We start from the raw sequence: 15,002 nt of genomic DNA on the forward strand, positions 1-15,002 counted from the left end.
CTTCTCCCATATAAAGCCTCGTAGGGTGCCATCTTAATACTTGACTGGTAACTATTGTTGTAAGTAAACTCGACAAGTGGTAAATACTTCTCCCAAGACCCTTTGAACTCAATTACACAGACTCTCAACATGTCTTCCAAGATTTGAATAGTCCGCTCGGACTGTCCATCCGTCTGAGGGTGAAAAGATGTACTGAAGTTCAGTTGAGTTCCCAACGCTCTATGTAAAGATTTCCAAAATCTCGATGTGAATCAATGATCTTGGTCAGAAACTATCGAAATAGGCACACCATGCAATCGAATAATCTCTATAATGTAAAACTCAGCATACTTTTCCATAGAGAAATCAGTTCGAATAGGAATAAAATGTGCTGACTTAGTCAATCGATTAACTATTACCCAAATCGAATCTCTTTTATTCTAAGTCAGTGTTAACCCCGTCACAAAGTCCATCATCACATTCTCCCACTTCCACCGAGGAGTGGAGATTGGTTGCAGCAATCCTGACAGAATATGATGCTCCGCTTTAACTTAGTGACAAGTTAAACACTTGGACACAAATTCCGTAATACTTATTTTCATTCCTGTCTACCAATACCGACTCTTAAGATCCATATAAATCTTATTTCCACCAGGGTGTATCATCAATGGACTACATTGAGTTTCTATCAACAGATCATTCTTCAATTCCTCATCATCTGGAATCACCAGTTTCCTTCGATAATACAGATTCCTATCAGACTTAATCTCAAAATCTTTATTCTCTTCATTCTTTACTTGCAATATTCTTCTCAAACACCTTTCATCTTTACCCTGTAATTCTTTGATTCGATCCAACAACGTTGGCCTCAGCATCAATTTTACACATAATACACAATCAACGTCTAATGATAACCTTGCATCTAAAGCTCTCAAACCTGCGAATTTCTTACAGCTTAACGCATCTGCTACCACATTTTCTTTTCAAGGATGAAAATCAATAACTACATCATAATCTTTGAGAAGATTGATCCATCTTCGATGTCTTAGATTTAATTACTTCTGTGTCATCAGATACTTCAAGCTCTTATTATCCATATATAGATAACAACGTTCACCATATAAGTAGTAACGCCAAATCTTGAGAGCGAACACTACTGTAGCCAACTCCAAATCATGTGTTGGGTAATTCTTCTCATACTGTTTCAATTGTCTAGATGCATAGGTGTTGAAAACATTTTTGTGTTTCGATATAACAAATTAAGTTTAAATGAATTTTAATATTTTACAAATGATTTTCTAAGTATATTTGATTTAATTAATTGAATATAAAATTATTACTCCAAGTCTTTCAAGTCAAATTTAAACCTTACTAAATGTGTAAAATTGTGTTTTATACTTAAACTATTTTTGAAACAATTTTCATAAAGTATTTTGAACCAAAATCAAGCCTAAAATCAATTTATCAAAGTGATGCACCGATGCACTAATTAATGCATCGATGCACCATGAATTAAATTGAACATCAAATGCATTTCATGCATCGATGCACATACCATGCATCGATGCACTGAGGATTTTTATGAAAACATCGAATGCATTTGATGCATCGATGCACCAGCCATGCATCGATGCACTCTGGCTATTTTGAAACATCGAATGCACTTGATGCATCGTTGCACTAAGGGTCTAACGGTCAAAATATTTGAATTTTACACTGATGCACTGATGCACCATGGGTATGCATCGATGCACTGACGCTCTCAACTGCTTTAATTAATTATATTCACACTTAAACGACTCTATTTACTCCACTAAGCATCCCCAACGTTCAGAATCATTTTAAGGTGTATTTAAACAAGCTTAGAAGCCATTGATCAATAACAAGAAACAACAATCAACAAGAATCAAGAGAGAATCAAAGAGAAAGCATCAAACCTCAAGTTTGAGCATTTCAAGCCTATTTTTCATTCAATATTAATTTTTCTTTCAAGAACAGTACTTGTACTCAATTGTATTCATTTTTTTAGTTTTATTTTCTTTGTTCTAGAATTGTGCAAACAATCTACCTTGTGAAGATTTCCTTGTAAGTTTGCAAATTTGTAATCTTCTCTTTGAGAAAGAGTGTTCTCAAGAATTGGTGTATATTCTTGAGGGAGTTGTAAGGTTATCTCTTTGGCCTCAAAAGAAAGAACAAATGAGTGAATTTGTTGGAAAATCCTTAGTGTGGATATCTAAGGTAGTGGACGTAGACTTTGATTAAGAAAGTCAAACCACTCTAAATCACTGTGTAATTACTTTCAATTTTCTGCAAAAAAAAGCTTCCAACAAAATTTTAATTGCCAATTCACCCCCTCTTGGCCGATTTCATCAATCGATTAACTCAATAATTGGTATCAGAGCCTCACTCATTTAAAGGTTTAATCGCCTCTTGAGTCGATTCGGGAAGAGTTACATCGATTATCAAGTCATCAATGGCCTCTACTTCAAATGTCGACTCCGGTCTCGATTCGATGCCCGTCAACAGGCCTCCTTTCTTCAATGGAGCAAATTATGCCTATTGGAAGAATAAGATGATTTATTTCATTCAAGCAAGTGACATGGGAGCATGGAATATTATAGAAGATGGATATATCAAGCCTCTCACTCATCCAAGATTGTGGAGTGAAGGAGAGACAAGAATGTTCCAGCTCAACTCCAAAGTAATCCATATCATATTTTGTGCTCTTGAACCAGATGAATATGGAAGAATTTCATCTTGTACAACCGCCAAATAAATATGGGATAAACTACAAGTCACTCATGAAGGCACCTACGAGGTAAAAGAATCTAAAATTAGTCTTCTAACACATAGCTATGAAAATTTCAGGATGAAACCAAATGAAGATATCAAAGCTATGACGGATAGATTCTCAACGATTATCAATGGTCTCAAATCATAGAGATCATTCCAAACGAAAAGCTTGTGAGGAAGTTAGTTTACTCACTTCCAAAATCATGGCAATCAAAGAACACGACAATCATTGAGGCTAAGAACCTAAAATCCTTAACTCTTGAAGAGCTAATTGGTTCCCTCCTCACTCATAAAATGATGCTTGAAGATGAGGTGAACCTCGATAAGATAGATGAGACACCAAAGGAGAAGGAGAAGAAGAAAAACATTGGACTTGCTCTCAAATCCACAAAAGATGAGAGTGATTCAGATGAAGATGACGATGACGAGGAAATGGCATTGTTTGCCAAACGGTTAAGAAAAATGATGAGACCTTACCGAGGAAGAAAATTCAAACAAATGAAGGTCTCAAAAAATGAACCAAAAGAGAAGGACCCTATCATTTGCTACGAATGCAAAAAGTTAAGGCATGTCAAATATGATTGCCCATAATTGAAAAGAAAGGGTCATCAAAGAATAAGCACAAGGCTCATGTGGCTATATGGAGCGATGAAGAGGGTTCAGATGAAGAGGAATAATAAGTAGCAAACTTGTGCTTGATGGCATTCGGGGAAGATTCTAAGGTAACCTCTAACTCATCTAAATTAGATTATTTATCTTATGATGAGTTATTAGAGGAATATAATGGGTTGGCTTCGGATTATGAGAAATTGTTTTTAAAATATAAAAATGATGTCTCAAAATTGAAAAATGAAAATAAGCTCATATCCAAGACCAACAATGATTTTGAAAGTAAAATCAAAGATTTGCAAATCAAACTAGAAGAGTTTGAAAAGAAAAATTCAGATTTGCAAAATTTACTTTCAAAGGTCAATGATGATCATAAAAAGAAAATTGATGATCTTAAAGCTTCTTTTGATAAAGTTGGAACAAAACGTTTTGAAAATGGAGAAAATTCAAAATCCAACTTTGTTAGAAAAAGTTTTAAAAACTACAATCATAGAGGTCCCCGAAGAACCTCTAATGGAAAATCGTTAGAAGTATATGGGTTCCTAAAGGACTCGTTACTACTAAAGATAAAGATATCCTACACAAATGGATACCTAAGGGGACTAGGATTTTGGAAACTAATGAATATGGACCCAAAAGAATTTTGGTACCAAAAATTAGAAATTAATCTATGTTTGTAGGAAAATGAGCATTGCTACAAGGCACGGGAAACGAATTCAAACTCATGGTACCTTGATAGTGGATGCTCAAGACACATGACCGGGGACAAAGGCCGGTTTATAGAGCTTAACGCCAAAAATAGAGGAGAAGTGACTTTTGGTGATAATTCAAAAGGTCACATTGAAGGTATAGGTACAATAGGTAATACCTCTTCCATACAAATTAAAAATGTTTTATATGTGAATGGGTTAAAGCATAATATTTTGAGTATTAGTCAATTATGTGATAAGGGATTCAATGTCATGTTTGAAACTAATGGTTGTAAAGTCATTGACATTGCATCTAATCGGATTATGCTTGTTGGTCATAGAATAGGAAACATATACATGGTGCATTTAGACTCTATTGATATGACTAATTTATGCCTAGTTGCTAAGGATGAGCATGATAGTTGGTTATGGCATAGGAGACTAGGACATGCTAGTATGAGTGTTTTACAACGGCTAATTCAAGGAAATTTAGTTCGAGGGTTGCCTAAGCTTAAATTTGATAATGATAAAATCTGTGATGCTTGTGCTAAAGTAAAACAAAAGAGAATTTCTTTTAAATCCATTAATGATGTATCAACTAGTAGAGTATTACAATTGATCCATATATATCTTTTTGGGCCAACTAGGACTACTAGCTTGGGTGGAAAACAATATGCATTTGTCTTGGTAGATGACTATTCTAGATATACTTGGGTTCTATTCTTAAGTACTAAAGATGAAGCATTAGAAAATTTCATCACGTTTTCAAAAGTAATCCAAAATGAAAAAGGTTACTCTATAACTAGTGTTAGGAGTGATCATGGAACTGAATTTGAAAATCTTAGATTTACTGATTTTTGTAATTCTAATGGTATTTGCCATAATTTTTCATCACCTAGAACCCCTCAACAAAATGGAGTTGTTGAGAGGAAAAATCAAACTTTAGAAGAAATGGCTAGAACCATGCTTTGTGAAAACAATTTGCCAAAATATTTTTGGGCGGAAGCCACAAATACCACTTGTTATGTTGTAAATCGAGTAATGATTAGGCCAATCTTAAAGAAAACTCCATATGAAATTTTCAAAAATAAAAAGCCTAACATTAGCTATTTTCATCCTTTTGGATGTAAATGTTTTGTTTTAAACAACGGTAAAGATAATCTTGGCAAATTTGATGCTAAAAGTGATGAAGGAATTTTTCTGGGTTATTCCTTAAATTCTAAAGCTTATCGAGTATTTAATAAAAGAAATTTAGTTGTAGAAGAGTCTATACATGTTGTTTTCGATGATAATCTCCTTCCGAGGAAGGATTCTTGTTTGAATGATGATGTAGGTATTATAAATATAAATGATGTTGGAGAACCATCATCAAAGGAAGAAACGAAAGATGAGGAAACTCAAGATCCTCTCAAGAATCGAAGAAAGGGAAGTATCTTACCCAAGAGAGTACAACTATGTCAAGGATGGTGAGATTATAGGTGATCCATCCAAAGGGGTAACAAATCGATCTTCTCTTAGAAATATTTGTAATTATGTTGCATTTATCTCATGCATAGAGCCTAAGAATATTAAAGAAGCATTAAAAGATGAACATTGGATTATGGCTATGCAAGAAGAGTTAAATCAATTTGAGAGAAGTAAAGTATGGACATTAGTTGAAAGGCCTAGTAATAAATCTACTGTAGGTACTAGATGGGTATTTAGGAATAAACTTGATGAGAGTGATAATATAGTGAGAAAAAAGGCTAGACTTGTTGCTCAAGGCTGTACTCAAGAAAAAGGCATAGACTATGATGAAACATACGCTCCCGTAGCTAGGATGGAAGCAATTAGAATGTTATTAGCATTTGATGTTTTCATGAATTTAAATTATATCAAATGGATGTTAAAAGTGCATTTTTAAATGGTTTTATAAAGGAAGAAGTGTATGTGGAACAACCTCCTGGTTTTGAAGATTTAAAATTTCCAAATCATGTTCTTAAGTTGACAAAAGCATTTTATGGTTTAAAACAAGCTCCTAGAGCTTGGTATGAAAGATTGTAAAACTTTTTAATTGATAAAGGTTTTTCCAAAGGGAAGGTTGACACTACATTGTTTTTAAAGCATAAAGGTAAAGATTTATTAGTAGTTCAAATTTATGTTGATATAATATTTGGTTCTACTAATGATGTTCTTTGCCAAGAATTTACTAAGCTAATGCAAAGTGAATTCGAGATGAGCATGATGGGGGAGCTCTCATTTTTCTTAGGACTCCAAATCAAGCAAAGAAAAGATGGCATCTTCATCAATCAAGCTAAGTACGTCAAAGATATGCTCAAGAAGTTTGGACTGGAAAATGGGAAGCCACATAACACTCCAATGAGCTCATCGACAAAGCTTGACATAGATGAAGGAGGTACATGTGTGGATATTAAATTATATAGGTCAATGATTGGTTCTTTGCTTTATCTAACTGCAAGTAGATCGGACATTATGTTTAGTGTTTGCTTATGTGCTAGATTTCAATCATGCCCTGAGGAATCACATTTACTAGTTGTTAAGAGGATCTTTAGATACCTTAAGGACACTCCTAGTTTAGGACTTTGGTATCCTAGAGACTCTAGCTTTAGCTTGCATGCCTTCTCTGATGCGAATTATGGAGGATGCAAATTAGATAGGAAAAACACCTATGGTACTTGCCAATTCCTTGGAAATATGTTGATTTCTTGGTTTTTAAAGAAACAAAATTATGTTGCATTATCTACCACTGAAGCGGAATACATTTCAGCCGGTAGTTGTTGTGCACAAGTTTTATGGATGAAACAACAACTTTTTGATTATGGAATTGAAGTAAGTACCATTCCTATCAAGTGTGACAATACTAGTGCTATTTGTCTCACTAAAAATCCCATCCAACACTCTAGAACTAAGCATATTAAAATTAGACATCACTTCATTAGAGACCATGTCGCTAAGGAAGATGTAGTTCTAGAATTTATTGATACTTTGCACCAATTAGCGGGTATCTTTACAAAACCTTTAGACAAGGAAATATTTTGGACACTTAGGAGAGAATTAGGTTTAACTGACCTATCTTCACTTAGTGTTTAAAATAATTTTATCACTTTTAAGTATAAATGAAAAATGCTTATAATAATAATTTTTGATTGCATTCTTTGCTATTAGTTAGGGGGAGTTTATGTTGCTTGATGAAAATTAATTTTATGTTCAAAAGTAGTTTAAGGATTAATTTGATTGTTTGGACATGATTAATTTTCAATATATGAGTTGCCAATACCACTAGAACCAATTAATTTAGCATTTTGAGTGTTTAAATCAGATTTTTGACATTTTGTGCTTCATGCATCGATACACCTAACAGTTCATCGATGCATCCTTGAATGTGCATCGATACACCATGAAGGTGCACCGATGCATGCCTTGAATGTGCATCGATGCACAAGGCCATGCATCGATGCATCTATCGGGTTTTGGTTAAAAACCCTGATTCTCTTCTTTGTTTCAAAACCCTCAAAAACACTCCCTTGCCGCCTCTCTTTCTTTAAATATCCTTTTACTCAAAATCATCAAAAATTTGTCTGAATCTTCGAGCTTTTCATCTCTATATCCTGCTACTATTATTAAATCGTGCAACAAAACATCTCATTCCTCTCAAATCCAAAATTTTCAAGGTATTTTTCTAAAAACCTCTATTTTATCATATTCTAATCTTAGGACTAGTTTTAATTAGTTTTAAGATGAACATTTTAGCGGGCATTGATTGTTTCATGATTACAAACTAGATTTTACAACCAATTTCATCAAAAACTCACAAATTTTCAAAGAAATTTTTGAATTTTCGAAATTAAAAAAAATAAAAAATTTGAATTTAATTTTTAAATTTGATCTTTTTTATTTAATTATGTTGTTTTCATAAAAACTATACATATTATGATTTTACAAAAAATTGTTTTCAAATACTTTTCAAAACCTTGCCCATTACGATTCGATTTAGAGAACCTTGAATTATTGAGGACTCAATTGAGTTTTGGGATTGATTATTGTGCATACATGTGTTTCAAATTGCAGGTTACTTTCCTTTTTCGAATATTTAAAACATGTCAAATCCCAAACGCCCTAGGACTTCATCGAGTCATTCTCGTTCAAACCAACCTCCTAATCCCATTCCTCCTCCACCTACATCTCTATTAAGATCTTGTTTTAACATGCCGGAGCGTCGTAGAGACGAATTCTACTCTAGGTATAGAAATTCTTTTCAATCTTATAGAATCCGGGAAGAGCATATTCCTTCTCTTCAAGCTATGATAGATATTGACTTTGAATACCTTCCGATTCTTAAAGCTTGGAAGTTTGATAAAATGTTTTAGCTCAAACCTATCGTTTATCAACAGTTAGTCCGCATTTTCTATTCCAATGAGGTATGTTTTCAAAACGAAACTCAATGTGGGACTATAGCCATTAGATCCTAACTTTTAGGCTAATATATTAATATTGACCCCGAGACTATAGCTTTTCATTTTGGGTTAGATGATGATGGGTTATATAATGAGAATAAAAATATGGAATATCCCTATGTTCCAAATTCTAGTGTTAGTACTCTACGATCTCATCATGATCGTTTTCTTTATTTAATGATCTCTTGGTGGTTTAGACCATCCGGAGGTAGGTACTCCACTCTTTGTGCTAGGGATTTATGGTTGATGCACTGGTATTAAAAATAAGATCAAAATAAATCTGCCCCACATTATGTTTAGTCAACTAGTGGATATCATAAACATTGTTCCTTCAAAACATGTTGAAACATTGATTTATGGATGTCTTCTGAGTAACCTCTTTATCAAACTCGATCTAAACGTCTCTCTTGACAATCCTATTCCACTCCAAAATCAAATCAATCTTACTTCCTTGAAGAAAGCAGATTTAAAACAAGACGAGGAAATCGGTCTTTGGGTATTTCGATCCGGTAAGCAAACTCCGGGAGCTAGTTCTTCACGAGCTGCTCCTAACTCTTCTTATGCTCTTCCTCCTCCTCCGACACTGGCTACTGATGATGATCCTGAGTTTCAACAACGTATGCAAGATATCGAAGATCACGTTCTAGACGATGAGCCTGCATCGAAACCAGCACGGCAAGAAGATCGAATGCCACCATATTTTTGATCCTTCTTGGAGTCGTTTGATCTGAGGTTTGCCTCCATGGAGTATCAGATTACTGAGTTTCAGTGGGAGATGCGTGAAAGTATGGACACACTCACTCTTGAAGTTCGAGCTCATTATTATCCTCCTCCCGAACCTCCAATGGATTAGACCTTTTCTCCATGCTTTCTTAGTATTTCAAACTTGGATTGTTTGTTTTGGATTGTTAAATGCTTGAAATTGTTATGGTTTGGATGATTGGATTTTGAACTTAATATATATATATATTTGGCTTGGTTGAATTTTCTTATTTTTGCATCATTAGATATATATGACCAATTATGCCATTTCACATTTGTTTATGAATATTGATTATGGAACTAATGGCTAATCTCTCTTTTGATTATGATCTTAGCAGCTTAAGCCATATATATATATATTTAAAATCAATTGGCTATGCTTTTCAAAACCTTTTTTAAAACATTTTAATGTCTTTTTGATTTAACAAAAAGATGGAGAAGTGTAAAAGTGTTAAAGGGGAGAAGTGTTGTAGTAAGAGGGAGTAATCTTTCAAAATTGATTTCAAAATTTTAGAAAATCTTAAAATAACACAAATGTTTTGTTATATCAAAAAGGGGGAGATTGTTGAAAACATTTTTGTGTTTCGATATAACAAATTAAGTTTAAATGAATTTTAAGATTTTACAAATGATTTTCTAAGTATATTCGATTTAATTAATCGAATATCAAATTATTACTCCAAGTCTTTCAAGTTCAAATTCAAACCTTACTAAATGTGTAAAATTGTGTTTTATACTTAAACTATTTTTTAAACAATTTTCATAAAGTATTTTGAACCAAAATCAAGCCTAAAATCAATTTATCAAAGTGATGCACCGATGCACCAATCCATGCATCGATGCACCATGAATTAAATTGAACATCGAATGCATTTCATGCATCGATGCACATACCATGCATGGATGCACTAAGGATTTTTATGAAAACATCGAATGCATTTGATGCATCGATGCATCAGCCATGCATCGATGCACTCTGGCTATTTTGAAACATCGAATGCACTTGATGCATCGATGCACTCTTAGTGCACCGATGCACTAAGGGAGTTGTAAGGTTATCTCTTTGGCCTCAAAAGAAAGAACAAATTAGTGAATTTGTTAGAAAATCCTTAGTGTGAATATCTAAGGTAGTGGAAATAGACTTTGATTGAGAAAGTCGAACCACTCTAAATCGTTGTGCAATTACTCTCAATTTTCTGCAAAAATAGTTTCTACCAAAATTTTAATTGCCAATTCACCCCTCTCTTGGCCGATTCCGTCGATCGATTAATTCAACAATAGGCTACCACTTTCCCTTCTTGCATTAGTACACATCCCAAGCCATTATAGGTTGTATCACTGTAAACCACGTAGTTCTTACCATACTCGGGTTGGACCAACACTGAAGCTTTTGTCAAAATTCTCTTTAATGCTTCAAAACTCTCTTGACATTCTGAGGTCCAAGCAAACGATACATTTTCTTTATTAACTTAGTCAAAGGTAGAGCTATCATCGAAAAGTTCTTAACGAAACTTCGATAATAACCCACAAATCCCAGGAAACTCTGAACTTCAGACACATTTTTTGGAACTTCCCATTCTAAAATGGCTTTTATCTTTTGAGGATCAACTCGAATTCCCTCTTCATAAATCACATGCCCTAGGAATGCCACTTCATTTAACCAAAACTCACACTTAGATAGTTTGGCATAAAGTTTCTTATCTCGTAGAGTTTACAAAACTACCCTCAAATGTGTACTATGCTCTTCCTTAGACTTTGAATACACCAATATATCATCAATGAAAACAACTATGAACTGATCCAAAAAAGGTTGAAACATTTTATTCATAAGATCCATAAACGCAACAGGTGCATTCATTACCCCAAATGGTATAACAATAAACTCATAATGACCATATCTCGTTCTAAAAGTTGTTTTTGGAATATATTTTTCCTGAATCTTCAATTGATGATAACCAGAGCACAAATCGATCTTCGAGAATACCGAAGCTCCCTTCAACTGATTAAACAAATCATCAATTCTAGGGAGAGGATACTTGTTCTTTATGGTCACCTTGTTGAGCTGTCTATAATCTATGCAAAGATGCATTGAACCATCCTTATTCTTTACAAATAATATCGGTGCTCCCCAAAGTGACACACTTGGTCTGATAAGTCCCTTATTCAACAATTCTTGTAACTGAATCTTTAATTCACTTAACTTTTCTGGTTCCATTCGATAAGGTGCTATTGCAATAGGTGTTGTTCTAGGCATTACCTCAATTTGAAATTCAAACTCTCTATCTGGAGGTAATCCTGACAACTCTGCAGGAAAGACATCAGGGAACTCTCTAACTATTGGAATCTCTTCTAACCCTTTCTCCATGACTCTAGTATCTATCACATTAGCAATAAAACCCTGACATCCTTGTAACAATAACTTCTTTGTTGACATCACTAATATATGAATAAGTGGAACTTGAATCAATTCATATCAACACAAATTTAGCATATAACTAGAAAATACCTGCAATAATCTCTAGATCATCATATTCCTCAGTTGTCTTTATATTGTACACTCACGAAGTAGAACGTACTTCTTATTGGGTGGATGATTCAGACTGATTTCTTCCTCTTCCCCTTCCTCTTTGGGATGCCAAAGCAGATCATTCAGATTGTGCAGGCTCTCCAGCCATTATTGGAAAATCCCTAATAAAATGTCATGTATCACCACATCGGAAATAGGCTCTGAAAACTATTCGACACACTCTGGAACGATTCTTTCCACAATGATAACACTGTCTTGATTGACCCTATTTAAATCTTCCAGCTCCAGACCCCACATATTACGTCTGTCTATATCTCATTTGACTTGGTCCTCTTGTAGAGGATGTAGCTGACTCAGACCTCGCCTGTGATCGGAAACCAGAATCTCAGCACCTCTTAGATGGTGTTGAAATTGATGAAGCACTGGTTCTTTTAGATGTTTGAGCTCTTTGTTGTCCAAACCTTTCATTCTGAGCTCTCTCAAGAGCTTTAGCATGATTGACCACATCTTCGAATGAGGATAGATTTAATACAATTAACATCTCTTTCAGTCTGGGGCAAAAGCCCTCAATAAACCATTCACGGGCATCTTTTCTAGTTGGAATAAGCTCGACAGTAAAATGACTCAACTTGTTGAACTTGCACTCATATTCATACACAGTGTGATTCCACTGCTTTAGGTTCATAAACTCTTACTTCATTCGCCTTATGAAATGATCTCCAATAAACTTATTCTTAAACTCTTTTAAGAATAAGGACCATGTCACTTGGTCACTTGTCATTCTCATGGTGACATTCGTCCACCATATTCTAGCTTTCCATCTCAACAAAGAAACCACTCCATATAACTTCTCCACTTCAGAGTAGTAGAGACCATTTAACATGATCTTTACATCATTAAGCCAAAGGTCCACAGTAACAGGACCTTCCTCGGCTTCACACTTGAATTCAGGAGCTCCTAATCCTTTTAACTCTTTTGCCACATTCATTCTTTGAGTTGAGGGAGTAGGAGGTTGGAAACCCGCCAGGATAGCGTTCAACGTCCTGAAGAACACATCTTGGTCTTGTACAAGAACTCCCAGAGGTGCATGTTCTTCACCTTTCTTGGCCAAATCCAAGATGTTACATTAACTTTTCAAATCATTTACTTTATAGATAATAGCTAAATTTGGACATAATTATAAAATGAAATTTGGTTGGAAGCTTTGATCAACAGTAAATAAATAGAACTTAGCTTATATTAAATTAAAACCAGTAATTTACATATATAGAATGTATGTTTACAAAAATGATCAGAGCATATAGAATTCAAACATTTAATTACATGCCAACGATATTTACTATAACAAAAGAACCTAATGTTTAAATTGCTTCTGATATGATCTCTTATGAAGTGATGATGTCCCCGCTGCCTATCCTTGCTCTTCTTACTTCTTGGATCCTAAATGTGAAACACTTACACACTAATTCATTGACCTAGTGAGGCATATAACTACGAAATTCAACAATGAAATATGCAATCAACTACTTTTAAAATGTACAACATGCATTATATCTCCAATCAACAATAAACATATGATCATACATTTAACAAATAATAACGTATCACATTATGAAATGTTAATTTGTTTTATTTCTTTTATTTGCCCATGGTACATTATTGAGAACAAAAGATATGAGTGCATTGAGGTTGTGCACAAATGCTTTCACCATAGCTCGTATAAAATGCAATGAAGTGCCACATAGAACGTCATGAATGACCACCTAGATATGTCCCGAAGGACCACGTAGAAATGTCCCGAAAGACCACGTAGAACCCTTGACTCTTGGCATGCCAATTATACATATAATTCTCATAAAATATACTATATGCTTTACCATTTATGTCATTTATTATAACTTATATCACATAGACGATTAATCACATAGGTCTTGTCTCATAACATATATCACATGTGCATATAAACACATATAGCGTATCATATAACTTATGTTTTGTTATCTTATGTTCATATCGATCATATAACACATATAATAACATATAAACACATGTGACTTATGCATGTACTCATAATAATCATATCATTCACATGCTTGCAATTATGGAATTATGGAATCAACATAGGAAATAGACTTATCGCAAATCTTATTTCCATAAAATACCATACACATATACTATGTACTTACCTTGGCCTCACTAGTTAAAGAAATTCTCCGATCTCTCTCTGGGTACGTTTCACTTTGTTGACCTGTCCGAACTTTATTTTCGCTCGATATCTTAGCTATGGAGCTCACGTTGAGAGGAGAAAGAAAAGATAAGAAAAAATTTAGAGTTCTCTGATATTCTTCTCCCCTAATACACATGTTTATATAAAACACTCTTAATGAATATTTAATTCTTTCACCTATCCATTTACTAATATGCCCCTTCATCCATCCTTCTTTTCAATTCACTCCCACACAAAGAATTTTTCAATTATGTCCCTAAACTTTTTAATTTTCCAAAATCAAGAACAAAGTTTCCACAATCTTACAATTTAGCCACTAACCTTGTTTTTGGGATGTTACAAACTCCATGCCTGCCATTCTTACTTTCTTTATTTCTGAATAGTTGTGACAATTGAAAACATTTTCCACCTTGCTTTCCCAATCAAGATAAGCTTCAAGATCGATCTTTCCTTGAAATTGTGGAATGTTGACTTGGATGCTATTCTTATATAAGGTGTTTCTACCTTTGATTGTGGATCTAGTGAGATAGTAACAACTTGTAGTAAGATAGGTTACATAAAAGAAGAATGGTTAAGGTAGGTTGATGTAGGTGATAAAGGTATGTAGATTTTAGAGTGTTTGAGTGAAAGTCTTTGATTATTTGTTTAAGGTTTGGTGATGGTTAAAAAAAGAAATGCTAAATAGTTTAAAAGTATCTTGAAACAAAAAGGAAGAAACTAGGATATAAAGATTATAGCACCTTTCCTTATAAGTTGTTCAAGGGGTAGTAATAAAAGACTTGGCCCCTCTAGTTATAAGACAACTAGGATGCACAAGTATCAATGGAATAAAGGGGTTTGACGCCACAAGCACAAGGCTTGATAAGTTGATAAAGTTCAACAAAGAAATAAGAAAGATGAAGACCTTATAAGTGATTTAATAAAATGTAATTGGATGCCTTTACAATATCCAAGGCATTGGC

The 15,002-nt window shown here is 34.1% G+C and overlaps 1 protein-coding gene across 1 annotated transcript; it reads right to left on the minus strand.

The window, feature by feature from the left end:
- Nucleotides 1-414: 414 nt before the first annotated feature.
- On the minus strand, nt 415-12,320 carry LOC120208711. Its single transcript, XM_039207925.1, has 3 exons — nt 12,173-12,320; nt 598-958; nt 415-502 (listed from the first exon to the last, which is right to left on the minus strand). Exons 1-3 carry the CDS (start codon nt 12,318-12,320, stop codon nt 415-417), a joined length of 597 nt encoding a protein of 198 aa, XP_039063856.1.
- Between the last annotated feature and the right edge of the window lie 2,682 nt (nt 12,321-15,002).

This window comes from Hibiscus syriacus, unplaced genomic scaffold (assembly GCF_006381635.1).
Source record: "Hibiscus syriacus cultivar Baekdansim isolate YM2019G1 unplaced genomic scaffold, ASM638163v2 tig00000541_pilon, whole genome shotgun sequence".
Lineage (NCBI taxonomy): Eukaryota > Viridiplantae > Streptophyta > Magnoliopsida > Malvales > Malvaceae > Hibiscus > Hibiscus syriacus.

Bases quoted from the DNA above. Each gene is read 5' to 3' on its own strand.
- LOC120208711 (XM_039207925.1), bottom strand. From the start codon at position 12,320: ATGTGGTCAATCATGCTAAAGCTCTTGAGAGAGCTCAGAATGAAAGGT. The intron at 959-12,172 runs GTCTGAGTCAGC...ATCCTTGAAAAG, and splicing joins GGTTTCCGATCACAGGCGAG to AAAATGTGGTAGCAGATGCG. The intron at 503-597 runs GTATTGGTAGAC...ATATTCTGTCAG, and splicing joins TATATGGATCTTAAGAGTCG to GATTGCTGCAACCAATCTCC.